The sequence below is a fragment of the Furipterus horrens genome, unplaced genomic scaffold (genome assembly GCF_987537825.1).
Source record: "Furipterus horrens unplaced genomic scaffold, mFurHor1.1.pri manual_scaffold_6, whole genome shotgun sequence".
Taxonomy (NCBI): Eukaryota; Metazoa; Chordata; class Mammalia; order Chiroptera; family Furipteridae; genus Furipterus; species Furipterus horrens.
The window spans coordinates 63,438,917-63,453,385 of record NW_028327176.1 but is presented as its reverse complement, the minus strand read 5'-3'; the positions used below and the strand labels follow the sequence as shown (position 1 = coordinate 63,453,385).

Genomic DNA, 14,469 nt, shown 5'->3' with positions numbered 1-14,469 from the left:
ATGTTGTTTATATTGTAATAGAAACTAGATTGTCAATTGCCATTCAGTTTATTTTTATTGGTTTGATTATTGTGCTTATTCTATCAGAAACGGAGGATTTTTGTTTTTGGTTTTTAATTTACTATCTACTATAGCTCTAAAACACTTTACTTTCCGGTAGACAATATTCCCTTCACAATTATTGTTTTTTTACATTTTCATAATTACATATAATTGTTTTACCTAAAAATTAACACACCTATCTAAAGGGTACATGATGATATTTTTATTGGCATATGATTAAAATATCGTCTTACATAAGTCAGATATTTATGCAATTTACTTAAGATATGCTGTATCTTTTTCCATCTGTCATTTTGAGTCCTTTTATAATTTTTTCCTTAAGAACATACTATTACTAATGGTAGTAGCAATATCTGTATGTAGTTTTTCTTAAAATAAAATTGGAAACCCAGAGCCTATGCTATTCTGAGTACAATTTTACAGCATTTGTACCTGTCAAATATAGGAATTCCCATTATCTATGGCTACGCTCCAAAAGAAGTTTTTTTTGTATAAAAAGAAAAACAGATAGTGATCCCACATGTTAACACTCTCCACTAGGCAAACATGACTTTATGTATTCTGTACCAATTAGCTTATGCTTATATGAAATGTTCTATACAATGAATAAAAAAAAATCTATCTACATAAACTTATATGAACAGTGACTTAATTTTTATAAACACAATTTCAATATAAATTATTTTATTTAATTGAAAAGTCAGATTCAGATGAGAAACTTGAGACTCACCAAGGTGAAGTTAAATGATTTGGATTACACTTCTAATGAGGAACAGAGCCTGTTTTGCATAAAGGTGCTTCTGTCAGTGAATCACTGTTCATCAGGGTTTCCTAAGGTTTGGCCTACCAAGTCAGTTCTACTGGAATAGGTAAGATTAATAATCTCTGAGCAGGAATGGGTCAAGTCTGGAGTTAATTCAATAGGCATTAAGGAGGCTGCATTTAATGTATTGCAGGTTTTTACTCTTACTTCAGGATTGTCCAGAAAAAGGGCCTGATATCTGGTTAATCTATTTTCTAGGAAAGGGAGTTATAGATCCAGCATAGGCCAAGTTAATAGTGCTAGCTGTTAGCAGCTCCATGGGCAGTCAGCACTAGATATTCATAGGTAGCCAGGGCCTGTGATTTGGGCCATAGGAATTTGTGGACCCATTTGAATTCCTGAAGCTATCTATGAATATCTAGTCCTGACTGGCTAATGAAATGCTGCCTCATTAATACTTGACTTTCTGAAGAGGATGGACCTAGATTAGAGTATTTCCTGAATGCCTCAGTCAGCCTGTTATAGAAGAGAGAAGGATTCTCTTTCTTTCCTTGTGTTATTTCTCTATTTTGGCATAATTTACAGGCTTCCTAATGCATTGTTTCATCCCAGCTAATAAACACTGAATCATGGTGTTCCTGTTTCTGTTTGCACCTTGAGTATCATAGTCCCAATCAGGCTCTTGATTAGGGACTATTTGAGCTGCCGGTCCTACATAACTGTAGTTTTGAGCATGTAATTGGTCTGCATGTTTGTAGGCCTCTTCTTAAATTTGTTGCTTCTCTTCTGGAGAACAACAGAAGGTCAGGATTAGATAAAGTTCTCTCCAGGACATATCAAAGGCAATAGTTTATGTTTGGAAGTTGCTAGTGATGCAAGAGGGATCCTCAGAGAAGTTTCCTAGTGTACTTTTGCTACAGGTCAGCTATTAAAAAGGGTACATGTATCCAAATAGGGCCTTCTGTACCTGATACTTCTGTTAGGGACTGCAGGGCAGGAGCGGTGGGGAGATATGAGGCTCTGCTCCCAGTATGCCCCGCTGGACTAAGTTTCTGATAGTAAGGTAGAGGAGATGTTAGTTCTTCTGAAGTGGGAGCTGGAGCTTCAGGACTCTGCGGCCTACTTGGTTCCCCCTGAGAGACATGTGGGGAACTTAGAACAGGGTCATCTAGGATATCATTGTTGACCCCTAGAGTGGCTGCCTCCCTTGGCCCAGAACAGAGGGCTAGGTTGTGATTCACTGTCGTGAAGGCTTAAACATAGGGAACCTCTGGCCATTTGTCCAACCTTTTACAAAACAGGAGGGAGAGGGGAGCGGGGGAATTGGGACAACTGTAAGAGCATAAACAATAAAACATGTTTTTTTTTTAAAAGGAACAGAGTTGGGAATAGAAGCCAGGCACGCAGAATGCTGTTGCTATTCAAACACAAGCATCTCCTGTCTGATGCAACACAAAGGATATTTTTAAATTACTATGTTTTATTTTGGCCCATAATTAATCACACAAAAATCTGTCATATACCAAGATTTGTCACTATTATAAACATATTTTTAAGCCTTTGTTTTTAGTTACCTGTGTCATACTAAGATTATAGTTAATCATTTACTTAAGTCTGCATATATGAGGTTTGTCCAGAAAAAGTCCAGACATTGTTAATATATTAAGAATGGTTTGTGCAACATCCATGTAACCTGGCAGCCAAGCAGAGTGGACTGGAATGCACATGTGTAAATAATGGCAACTTCACTGTACTAGCCAGAAAGAGTGGTAGACACCATTGAGTGAGCACATGTACTGTGTGGCCATCACATTCAAAATGACTAAGCAAGTATAGCAACAAATCTGCATCAAATTTTGCATTAAGCTTGAACATTCCTCCACAGAAACTCTTCAGATGATTCAGAAGGCCGCAGATATTGGTAACTTCATCAGGACAATGCACCTCCTCATGTATCACAAGGGAAGATAGCTGTGTCTCTTTGCCAGCCATGACTGCTATGATCACATGAGTGGATATCTTACGTGTGTCCCCCTGCCATATATGTCTAGAGTGACTTAAGCAGTTTTCCTCTTGAACCAAAGTATCATGGCTGCCTGAAAGGCATTTTAGTTAACACGAGTGACTCCCCTTTGTTATATATATGTTATGCTATATTGAGCAGACCAATGTCATTTAATTGGTCCTGCTTTCCTTACAATTTCAGCTTAGAAATGCAGTATTCAGTGGAAAGGGAGAGTGTGCTCTCCCAGCCAGAGGGGAGCTGACTTATATAGACTGAAGTCCTTGCCCCTGGGACTTTTGCAAATTGAGATCTCCAAATCCTGCTTAAATAAATAAACATTGCCTCTCCCACAAATAAGGCATGAGGAGGACCTGTGAGGAAAATGAGGGTGCTTTCCCCTCCTTCCTGAATTTCAGGGGACATAAAAAAAAGCAGCCTCCAATGTTGTTCTTTGAGGCCGAGCTGCCTCTAATGCCCCGGCTCAGTTGGAAACTACTCTGTCCAGCAGAGGTTTCACGACCACAGCAGAACAAATCTATCCAGAACACTGTATTTTGTCTGGGGGGTAGGGAGGAGGCTGTTCCCTCTAGTGGAGAAAGCACACGATCTCCGTCCCTCATGCTTTTCATTGAGAAGGGTATGCATGGGAGATACAAGGTCAAAATTCATAAATCATCAATAGCTTTTAGGCACTTGGATTACAGTTGAAAATAACAGATCACAAGTACAAGTACAGAGGGCACAGTGACCAGTCTGTGTCAGGGTCTATTAAATATCTTGACACCACACTGGCATTAGGTGCAAAGTTTCATACATTCCATGCTAGAGATTTTTTATAGTTAACTAAGAGATAAGAAAAGCAGAGCAAGTTCCAAAGTATAATAAGCATTCTTTAAATTCAGTTTCCATTGAAACCCTCTGAACGGTCTTTGGTCATGTCTTTCGCGCAGCCTTCCAGTGTCTGTTGAGACTTAAAGATAAGCCAGAGATCCAAGATGGTGGAGGAGTAAGTGGAAGATACACTAACCTCCACTCAGGACCATCTTGATTTACAACTTAATTTTGGAGAAATCATATGGAATAACCAACTGAACACTAGCTGGAGAAGCTACACCATTGTCTCTTGAGACGGACGGCTGCCGACGATGACTAGCTGGAGAGAAGCCTTATAATCATGGAGAGACAGAAAAGGCCACTACATCACAACGTGACCAGTAGGGAGTATGAAGATGCGAAAGAGCTGGCTGAGCTCCCACAGGTGGCAGCTGAAGGGACTGAGAAACAGCTCAGCAGCTGTGGGTTCCCCCTGAGAAGGGCAGGGTCTAAACCCCTAGCTGGGCTTCCCAGCCTACAGCAACAGAGTGGAAAGTAAAATAGTATCCAGCTGTGAAAAGCAAAAAGCTACAGGGTTCCTTGTTAGCTGGAGAAAAAGAGCTCTTAACTGAATCACGTATGAAAATATTTTGGCCCCACTTACCCTGGGCTCAAGCAGAGGGAAGGCAGAGAGGACTAGAGACGCTTTGGGAGAATTTGGCGTGGTGGCTTTGAAGAGAGAACTGGGGAAGCAGCAAACTGGGTCCCAGTGCTGACTCATTCCCAATACTGCAGGCAGACCATTCCCCTCTGAATGGCATCAGCCTGAGGGGAAGCAAAAGCCCTGCCTAGAGGAATTAAGCTGCCACACCCTCGATCCTTAAGCCTGATGGCTAATCACAGATTGAATAGATTAACAACTAAGGAGACAGACAAAGGCAGTCGGCAGCCATCCATCTCGAGAGAGACGATGGTGTAGCTTCTTAAGAGTCTATCTGCACCGCCGAGAATGGCTGTGCAGTCCGACTTGGGAGTGACACGGTATCTGTCTCCTCCCGTGTTGAATCGACATCTTGCGATGACGCTGGAGTGTCCTCTCCAGTGAAGCTACAGAGCCTGGGCAGGGTGATATGGAGGGTCTGCTGTTGCCCATGCAGCAGACGCCCCCTCTCTTCGCAGCTGAAGGGTCCAAGGGAAAGACGGAGTCAATACAGCTTGGCTTCAGGTGCGCCGCAGGAGTTGCCGGTGTTGACTACAATGTCAAACCGCCTTAGGGACTCCGGCTCCGGATTTTCTGTCGGGGTTTACTCCCTTAGCCTTTCCCCTGAAGAGGTATGTCGCAAGGCAGCGGAGGTTTTTTGGAGTCAGAGTTTTCCTTCTCTGATGTGCCCTGACTGGAAGATCGAACCAGCGACACTTAGCTCGCAGGCTGATGCTCAATCCACTGAGCCAAACTAGTCCTTCCTAGACAAAGGCAGTAGATCCCTGGTAATCTCCAACAGGCTGCCTATGGCCAGACTGGTACATGATATGATGCCACCAGGGTCAGATCCAGGAAGTGCAGATCAATCTAAGAAGCAGCAACAAACAAGAGTCACAAAAATGGGGAGAGAGAGAAACAATCCCCCATCAAAAGGAAAGGTATAATCCCCAGAAAGAGTGCTAAATAAAATAGAGGGAAGCAAACTATCAGATATGGAACTCAAAACATGGATTATGGGGAAGATGAATGAGCTCAGCGACCTCAAGAAAAACTACAAAGAACTCCAGGGAAACTACCAGGAATTCCAGGGGAACTACAAAAAACTTACGGAGAATTATACCAGCATGAAAAAAGACCAATAAGAACCAGGAGGAAATGAAGAATACAATTTCTGAATTGAAGAACACATAGAAGGAATTAAAAGCAGGCTAGAGGAAGCAGAAGATCGAATCAGTGAGCCTGAGGGCAATGTAGAAAAAAACTCCCAGACAGTGCAACAAAATTAAAAAAGACTGAACAAGAATGAAGAGGTTTTAAGACAGCTGCAGGACAACATGAAACATAATAATATCCGTATCATAGGAATTCCAGACGGAGAAGAAGAGGAGCAAGGGATAGAAAACCTCTTTGAAAAGCTAATTACAAAAAACTTCCCTAACATGATGAGAGAAAGAGTAATGCAAGTCCAGGAAGCACAGAGGGTCCCAATGAAGCTGAACCCCAACAGGCCCACTTCAAGACACATCATAATTAAAATGACAACATTGAAAGACAAAGAGAGAATCCTAAAAGCAGCAAGAGAGAAACAACTAATAACACACAAGAGAGCTCCAATAAGGCTACCATTAGATTTCTCAGCAGAAACACTACAAGCCAGAAGGGAATGGCGAAAAAATATTCCAAGCAATGAAAAACAAAGGCCTACAACCAAGAATACTCTACCCAGCAAGGCTCTCATTCAAAATAGAAGGTGAAATAAGGAGTTTCCAAGACAAAGAAAGCTAAAAGAATACATCTCCACCAAACTAGCATTGCAAGAGATGCTAAAGGTTTTGCTTTAAGAAGATGAAGAGACAGAGAGAGAGACAGAGAGGAACACAAGTACAAAGGGGAAAATGACAATGAGTATGTACCTATCAGTAATAACCTTAAATGTAAATGGATTAAATGCTCCAATCGAAAGGCATAAGGTAGCTGAATGGATTAGAAAGCATGACCCACATATATGCTGTCAACAAGAGACCCAACTTAGAACAAACAATCTATACAGACTGAAAGTAAAGAGATAGAAAAAAGTATTTCAAGCAAATGGACATGAAAAAAAAGCTGGGGTAGCAATACTTATTTCAGACAAAATAGATTTCACAGCAAAGGCCATAAAAAAGGGCAGAGAAGGACATTTCATAATATTTAAGGGAAAAATTCATCAAGAAGGTATAATCCTTGTAAACATATAAGCACCCAACATAAGAGCACCCAAATATGTAAGAAAATTTTTGAAAGACTTCAGGAAGGACATAGACAGCAAAACAGTCATAGCAGGGGACTTTAACACGCCATTATCAACAATGGACAGATCTTCAAAACAAAGAAACACCAAAGATGTTGAGGCATTGAACAACACTTTAGACCAAATGGACTTGCTTGATATATGTAGAACTTTCACTCCAAAGAAGCAAAATATACATTTTTTTCAAGTGCATATGGAACATTTTCAAAGATAGACCACATGGTGGGACACAAAACAAACCTCAACAAATTCAGGAAAATTGAAATTATGTTAAACATCTTCTCAGATCACAATGGCTTAAAATTAAAAACCAACCTCAAGGAAAAAACTCAAAAACATTCAAACTCATGTAAAATGAATAACATTCTATTAAATAATGAATGGGTTAAGAATGACATCAAAGAAGAAATCAAAAAGTAACTGAAAGCTAATGATAATGAACACACAACCCAAAACCTATGAGATACAGTGAAAGAAGTCCTGAGAGGAAAGTTTATAGCAATACAGGCATACCTACAAAAGATAGAAGAATCGCTAATAGAAATCTTAACACTACAGCTACAAGAACTAGAGGAAGAACAACAAACAAAGCCCAGAGAAAGTAGAAGGAAGGAAATCATCAAGATCAGAGCACAATTAAATGATATAGAGACTAAACAAACAATTCAAAATATCAACAAAAGTAGGAGATGGTTCTTTGAAAAGATAAACAAAATTGTCAAGCCTTTAACCAGGCTCATCAAGTAAAAAAAGAGAGAGGATCCAAGTAAATAAAATCAGAAATGAAAGAGGAGAAATCACAACTAATACCACAGAAATACAAAGGATTGTAAGAAATTATTATGAACAACTGTATGGCAAGAAATTTGACAACCTAGAGGAAATGGACAAATTTCTGGAAACATAATCTTCCAAAACTGAATCAAAAAGAAGCAGAAAGCCTGAATAGACCAATAACAACTAGTGAAATCGAAGCAATAATCAAAAGACTCCCAGCACAAAAAAGTCCTGGACTGGATGGCTTCACAGGTGAATTTTACAAAATACTTAGGAAAGAATTAACTCCTATCCTCCTCAGACTATTCCAAAAAATCCAAGAAGAGGGAAGACTTCCCAACTCTTTCTATGAAGCCAGTATTACCCTAATTCCAAAACCAGGTCAAGACACAACAAAGAAAGAAAACTACTGGCCAATATTGCTGATGAACATAGATGCTAAAATCCTCATGAAATGTTGGCTAACAGGATCCAGCAACACATTAGAGAGATTATATACCATGATCAAGTGGGATTCATTCCAAGCTGCAAGGATGGTTTAATATTTGCAAATTAATAAACATAATACATCACATAAACAAAATGAAAGACAAAAATCACATAATCATATCAATAGATACAGAAAAAGCATTTGATAAAGTACAACATCCATTTATGATGAAAACACTCCGTAAAATGGGAATAGAGGGAGCATACATCAATATAATAAAAGCCATATATGAGAAACCTAAAGCCAACATCCTACACAATGGGCAAAAACTGAGAGCATTCCCCCTGAGCTCAGGAACAAGACAAGGATGTCCCCCCTCTCCACTCCTATTTAACATAGTGTTGGGAGTTCTAGCCACAGCAATCAGACAAGAAAGAGAAATAATAAAAATCCAAATTAGAAAAGAGTAATTAAAACTGTCATTATTTGCAGATTATATGATAGTGTACATAGAAAACTCTATAGACTCCACAACAAAACTACTCAACCTAATCAGTGAATTTTGCAACTAGCAGGGTACAAAGTCAATATACAAAAATTGAAGGCATTTCTAACACCAACAATAAAGTTTCAGAGATAGAATCTAAAAGAAAAACCTCGTTTACCATAGCAACAAGAAAAATAAAGTACCTAGGGATAAACTTAACCAAGGAGGTAAAAGACCTGTACTCAGAAAACTACATAACACTGAAGAAAGAAATTAAGGAAGATACAAATAAATGGAAGCATATACCATGTCCATGGATGGGAAGAATCAAAATCATTAAAATGGCCATACTACGTAAAGCGATTTATAAATTCAATGCAATCCCTATTAAAATACCAATGACATAGTTCACAGATCTAGAAAAAGTACTTCAAAAATTTATATGGAACCGAAAAAGAGCCCGAATAGCCACAGCAATCTTGAGGCAGAAGATTGGAAGAATCACAATACCTGATATCAAACTATACTACAAGGGTATGGTAATCAAAACAGCCTGATACTGGCATAAGAACAGACATATATATCAGTGGAACAGAGTAGAGAGCCCAGAAATAAACCCAGGTCTATATGGTCAACTAACATTTGACAAAGGGTGAAGGAACTTAAAATAGAGTGAGAAGAGCCTCTTCAACAAATGATGTTGGAAGAACTGGACAGGGACATGCAAAAATATGAAACTAGACCATGAACTTTCATTGTACAGCAGAATAAACTCAAGATGAATCAATGACTTAAATGTAAGCCATGGCACCATAAAAGTCCTAAAGGAAAACATAGGCAGGAAAATTTCAGATATCCCACATAGCAACATTTTCACTGATATATCTCCTAAGGCAAGTGGAATAAAGGGAAGAATAAACAAATGGGACTACATCAAACTAAAGAGTTTCTGCTCAGCAAAAGAAAACATCAGCAAGGTGAAAAGGGAACCAATTATATGGGAAAATATATTAGCCAATGATACCTCAGAAAAGGTATTGTTTTCAAAAATATATAAAGAACTTATATGACTCAACACCAAGAAGACAGGCAACCCAATTAAAAAATGGGCAGAGGACCTAAACAAACACTTCTCCAAAGAGGACATACAGAGGGTCCATAGACATATGAAAGATTACTCAACATCAATAGCTACCAGAGAGATGCAAATAAAAACCACAATGAGATACCACCTCACACCAGTCAGAATGGCCATTATCAACAAATCAACAAACAACTTGTGCTGGCAAGGATGCAGAGAAAAGGGAACCCTGGTGCACTGCTGGAGGAAATGCGGACTGGTGCAGCCACTATGGAAAACTGTATGAAATTTTCTCAAAAAACTAAAAATGGAACTGCCTTTTGAACCAGCATTTCTATTGCTAGGATTATATCTGAAAAATTCTGAAACACCAATTCAAAAGAACCTATGCACCCCTATGTTCATAGCAGCACTAGTTACAATAGCCAAGTGCTGGAAACAACGTAAGTGCCCGTCTGTAGATGAGTGGATCAAAAAACTGTGGCACATTTACACAATGAAGTACTATGTAGCAGAAAAAAGATGAAACTTCTACCATTTGCAAAAACATGGATGGAACTAGAGAGAATTATGCTTAGCAAAATAAGCCAGGCAACGAAAGAAAAATACCTTATGCTATCACCTATTACAGGAGACTAATGAACGACACAAACAAATGAGCGAATTTGGACTAGAGGTATGTAAACAAGGAATAGACTAACAGTGACAAGGGGGGAGGGAGGAGGGAGAGAAGGAGGTAAGAAGGGGAAGGGTCTAGTCAAAGAACATGTATAAATGACCCACGGACATGGACAACTGGGTGGGGACTGACTGTGGGACAAGGGGTGGGCAGGGTCCAGGGAAGCAAGAGGGAAAAAAAGTGGGACAAGTATAATGGAAAAACAAACAAACAAAAAAATATTTAGTTGGGGATATAAAGAAAATATAAAGAATGGAAATGCAATTTTAGTGAATAGTAGAAGGACAAGATTTTCCTTCACACTGTATATTTTTCTCCCTACCTTATTCCTCCAGAATTTGGTATTCTGAAGAAGTAAGTAATGCCATAAGGTTCTTTGCATAAAACTAATAAGACCAGTTGTTAATAGAGGTTTTTTTGACCAAGACTTTGACTGGTATGTCATGCCTAAAGGAGACAGGCTTGGGCTCTGGTTGTTACCAAAAAGCCCTGAGGATCTAGGATTAACTTTCTAAGGTAATAAAAGCCCACGAGAAAAAAGGCCTGGTACCTTGGTTGGTTGTGTGGTCCATGGCAATCTTTCCAGGCGGTCATCTAATCCCCTTGCTACAGGTTATAGGAACAGCAGGATATATGTCTCCAACAAGGAGAGAGGGAAAAAAAATGACACTTTTAAAACTCAGGCCTCTTTTCTTCAAACTGACACAAGTAGCAGTAGGTAGCTGCTTGGTTGCCAATCAACAACACCTCAAAACTGTAACTAAATGGCCCTCAATCTCCTCACTGCTTCAGCAGGGGGAATATACCTATATCTTGAGGAAAAGTATTGTTACACATGAATAAAACTAATGTCTATTCTAGACATCCTCTTCAATAGAAAAGGAAGAGGAGTAATCAGGTAGGCTACTGGCCAAACAAAAGTTTCCCAATATAAATCCTAAATAGGATAGTAATAGGCCAAATAAAACAATTGAAAAACTTCTCAGGAAAGCTCAAAAGTATATGTTAGAAAAGAGGAGAAGAAGCAGGAACTTCAAAAAGCTGCAGGATATCTCTGCAAATCTAGGAACTTTTAGCTGCCAAATACTAAGTTTAAGTATAGTCCTTCACTGTGTAGAAAAGAACAAGAATTAGAAAAGGATGTTATAGTTAAATCTAAAAAAGTAAAGGGTATTTAGAAAGTTTATGAATGTTACAGAAGGTCTATAGAAAGTTGTAATAATAAAAAAAAAGGTTGTGAACTTTTTTAAACCTAGGAAGAGGAAACCTGAATAACTTATAGTTTGATTGTATAGTTACTGTACTTTGTATTAGCATTGGCCATATGCTCTGAAAGGAAAATTGAGGTTTCCCAGAAAAAGTTAAAACTTCACATATAGGAAAGTAAACAAAAGAAAGTTTAAAGTATAAAAATAAAAGTTTGTAAAAGGTATATAGAAGATTTGTTAAAAGTTTGTAAAAGTTCTAAAAGAAATTATATAGTTTTAATAATAAAAAGTATGACATAAAAATGCAATTTTAGTAAATACTGAAAGAACAAGAATTTTCCTTCACACTGTATATTTTTCTCCCTAACTAATCCCTCCAGAATTTGGCAATTTAAAAAAGTAAGTAATAACATTAGATTTCTTTGCATAAAACTAAAAAGACCAGTTGTGAATAAAGGTATTGTTAACCAAGACTTTGACTGGAATAACATGCCTGAAGGAGGCATGCTTAGGCTATGGTTGTTACCAGACAGCCCTAAAGAACTGGACTTGACTTTTGAAGCTAAGAAAAGACCATAAGGAAAATGCCTGGCACCTTGGTTAGTTGTGCGGTTCATGGCAATCTTTCCAGGAAGGAATGAAGGTTGCTCTCCTGAAAAACGGCTAGAAGAAACCTTAAGGCACAACAGAAAATCCAAAGGACTTGAAAAAAGCAGGTATTTACAGGCAAGGCTAAATGGCAGGTGTGTAGCTCAGCTTCTGTGCCCTAATAGGCAGACTAACAGTCAGCATGAAGGTTCCTTATACAAGTTCCAGCAAAGTAGACTTAAAGATCATGTGTGATCAATCACTGCTCTTGTTGTGTTTATGCAAATAAACAGGCTAAATTAAAACTAGACTTAATACAGTCCCTTTAATGACAAGGAGGGTAATCTTAGGGAGAAAAATCACGACTCAAAGAAAATCACAGTACTCAGTGATAAACTATAAACGAGTATAGCTAACTGTCTATAAAGTTTATCTTCATTTAAAGTTGGTTTTCATTTGAAAGTTAAACCAGGTCTGTGACATTATCAAAAATGTTTAATTTACAGGCAAGAAGAATGTCAAGTACATTACGACTGAATGTCTTCCCAATAAGATAGTCTCTTAGATATAGAGACTAAATTGTGAATTGTATTGTATAAATTAACATGTATGTTCTTTCTGCTTTCATAGGGCATAAGCCTATAATCTCATTACATATAGGCCTCACTTAAGAAGCCCATCTGCATCGCCACCTCCTAAGACTCAACATTTTGGCTAAACTAAGTAGTTAGAATATGACAAGGATGCCAGTTTGTCCAACAGTGCCTGCCCTTAGAAACCAAGCATGCCGCTACCTGGGACAGCTGACTGACCTGGACTCTGAAAAATTCTTCCCCATGAGGGAAGGCCACCCTCCCCTCCACCCCTACTCTTATTTGGGATTCCTAGACCCAAGAGTAGGTAGGACGATGACCATGTTCAGCTTGAAGCAGCTAAAAAAGCATGAGACCTTCACCCATTGTCCTTTATAAAATAAAGGATCTTAAGTCTAAGAAGGGGAATTGTACAGGGGCTTCATTCCATAAGGGCTTAGAAAAGTTTTCGTCCTAAGGTCGCAATATCACCCTTTAAACACCCCGGACTCAAGGATTTGAATCCCCAAATAAAACCAGTGGGGAATGTTACAGATCATTTTACCTTCTTACCTCCAGCAGTCCTGTAGCCCTAAGCTCCAAGGTTGCAACAATAGAGGAACTTAGCCAAAGAAGCTGGACTTCTGCGGTTGCATGCTCAAGCCAAGCGTAATGAACAGTTGACCAGAATGTGCTACCCTTGTGCGATGACCTAGAAACCCGTTTGTGTGCACAAAGTTGTTTGTTCAGCCAAGTTCTTGCAACAGTTCCTGTACCCGCAGGCACAGGGATATAGTTTTTTTCCTTTATAAGCATCCTGAAACTGAGGTTCAGGGCTACTCACTTGAATCCCTGCGTGGAGTGAGAGTAGGTAGTCATTGGCCAGCTAATAAAGGCTCTTTAAATTCTAATTTGGTTGTCTCCGACTGTTTGGTTCTTGTACTATGCTCCATAACAGAAGCCAGAGAACTTGTATGTACAACGCATGCGCATGGACTGGTGGTGGTGGGGATTTCTGGGGGAGGGGTGGTGTTGGGCAGAGGGGAGCAAAGGGGAAAAAATTGGAACTATTTTAACAATATAATCAGTAAAATTTATTTAAAAAAAATAAAAAAGTTTCAGTAGGTAACTTAAAGGAATTTTTATGAAGTGTTTTTTATCAAGATTCAGATGTATGTATAATGTAATCCCATTTTATAAAACAAGTAAAAATGAGGGGAAAAAAAAAGATAAGCCGGGGAGGGGGTGCGGCAAGTCTGGCTGATGGCCGGGGTTCCAATTCCTGAAACCACAAGGAGTGGTTCTCCACAGTTCTTCATCTAGAGCAGGAAAAGCTGGCCCAGTGACCCTGAAGGCCCAGCTGTGTACCCTCTGGTGATGATGAGGTTGCATGGCCCACGTGGACACTCACTCACTCATGCTTGATGTACTTGGCCTTGAGTGTTCTTCTGGCCAACTAGGACCACGACTCCAACTGGCGGGACAGTGTGTAACTACAGGACAGAGTGATACCTGTGAGCTCCCAGGAGCCACATCTCAGGTGTCCTTCTCTGAGTCTGGTGCCCCAGGAGTTGCTACACAAAGGCTGGAGCTGACCAGGGAGCCACAGACACAGGCAGTCCATCCCTGCCCTTGCCCAACTCCTCCACAGCCTTACCTTTCCTTCTCGCTGAGCCGCTCCAGGGCCCAGAAGCAGGCCCAGAATTGCTCCTCGGGCTCAAGGTGGTATTGTTCAGCAGCTTCCTGCAGGAGCACTATCTCCTCCATGATCTTCAGTTCCTGGGATCCATGGGAAGGGGAGGATGCAGATGCTGAGGGAGGTGGGGCGATGGTGGGGCAGGGGACTGGTCCTGGGCCTTTGCACACATGAGCACTCTCCTTCCCCCTAATTCCACCCAGGCCCTACCTGTGCTCAGAGGTGGGCATTGCCAGCCCCTCCTACAAGAACTTATCCTTGACGTGATCCTCCTGCCCTCAGCCAATGATCAAAGTGGTCTCCCCCTTCTGGTG

General features: G+C 39.8%; 1 protein-coding gene across 1 annotated transcript in view; it reads right to left on the bottom strand.

The window, feature by feature from the left end:
* The window catches only part of LOC150006320 (ral guanine nucleotide dissociation stimulator-like), a 101,664-nt gene that overhangs the window by 74,466 nt on the left and 12,729 nt on the right, over positions 1–14,469 (bottom strand). The window contains exon 12 of the mRNA XM_090280748.1: positions 14,117–14,238. Coding sequence (XP_090136874.1) covers positions 14,117–14,238 — 122 coding nt within the window. The remainder of the gene's footprint in view (positions 1–14,116; positions 14,239–14,469) is intronic.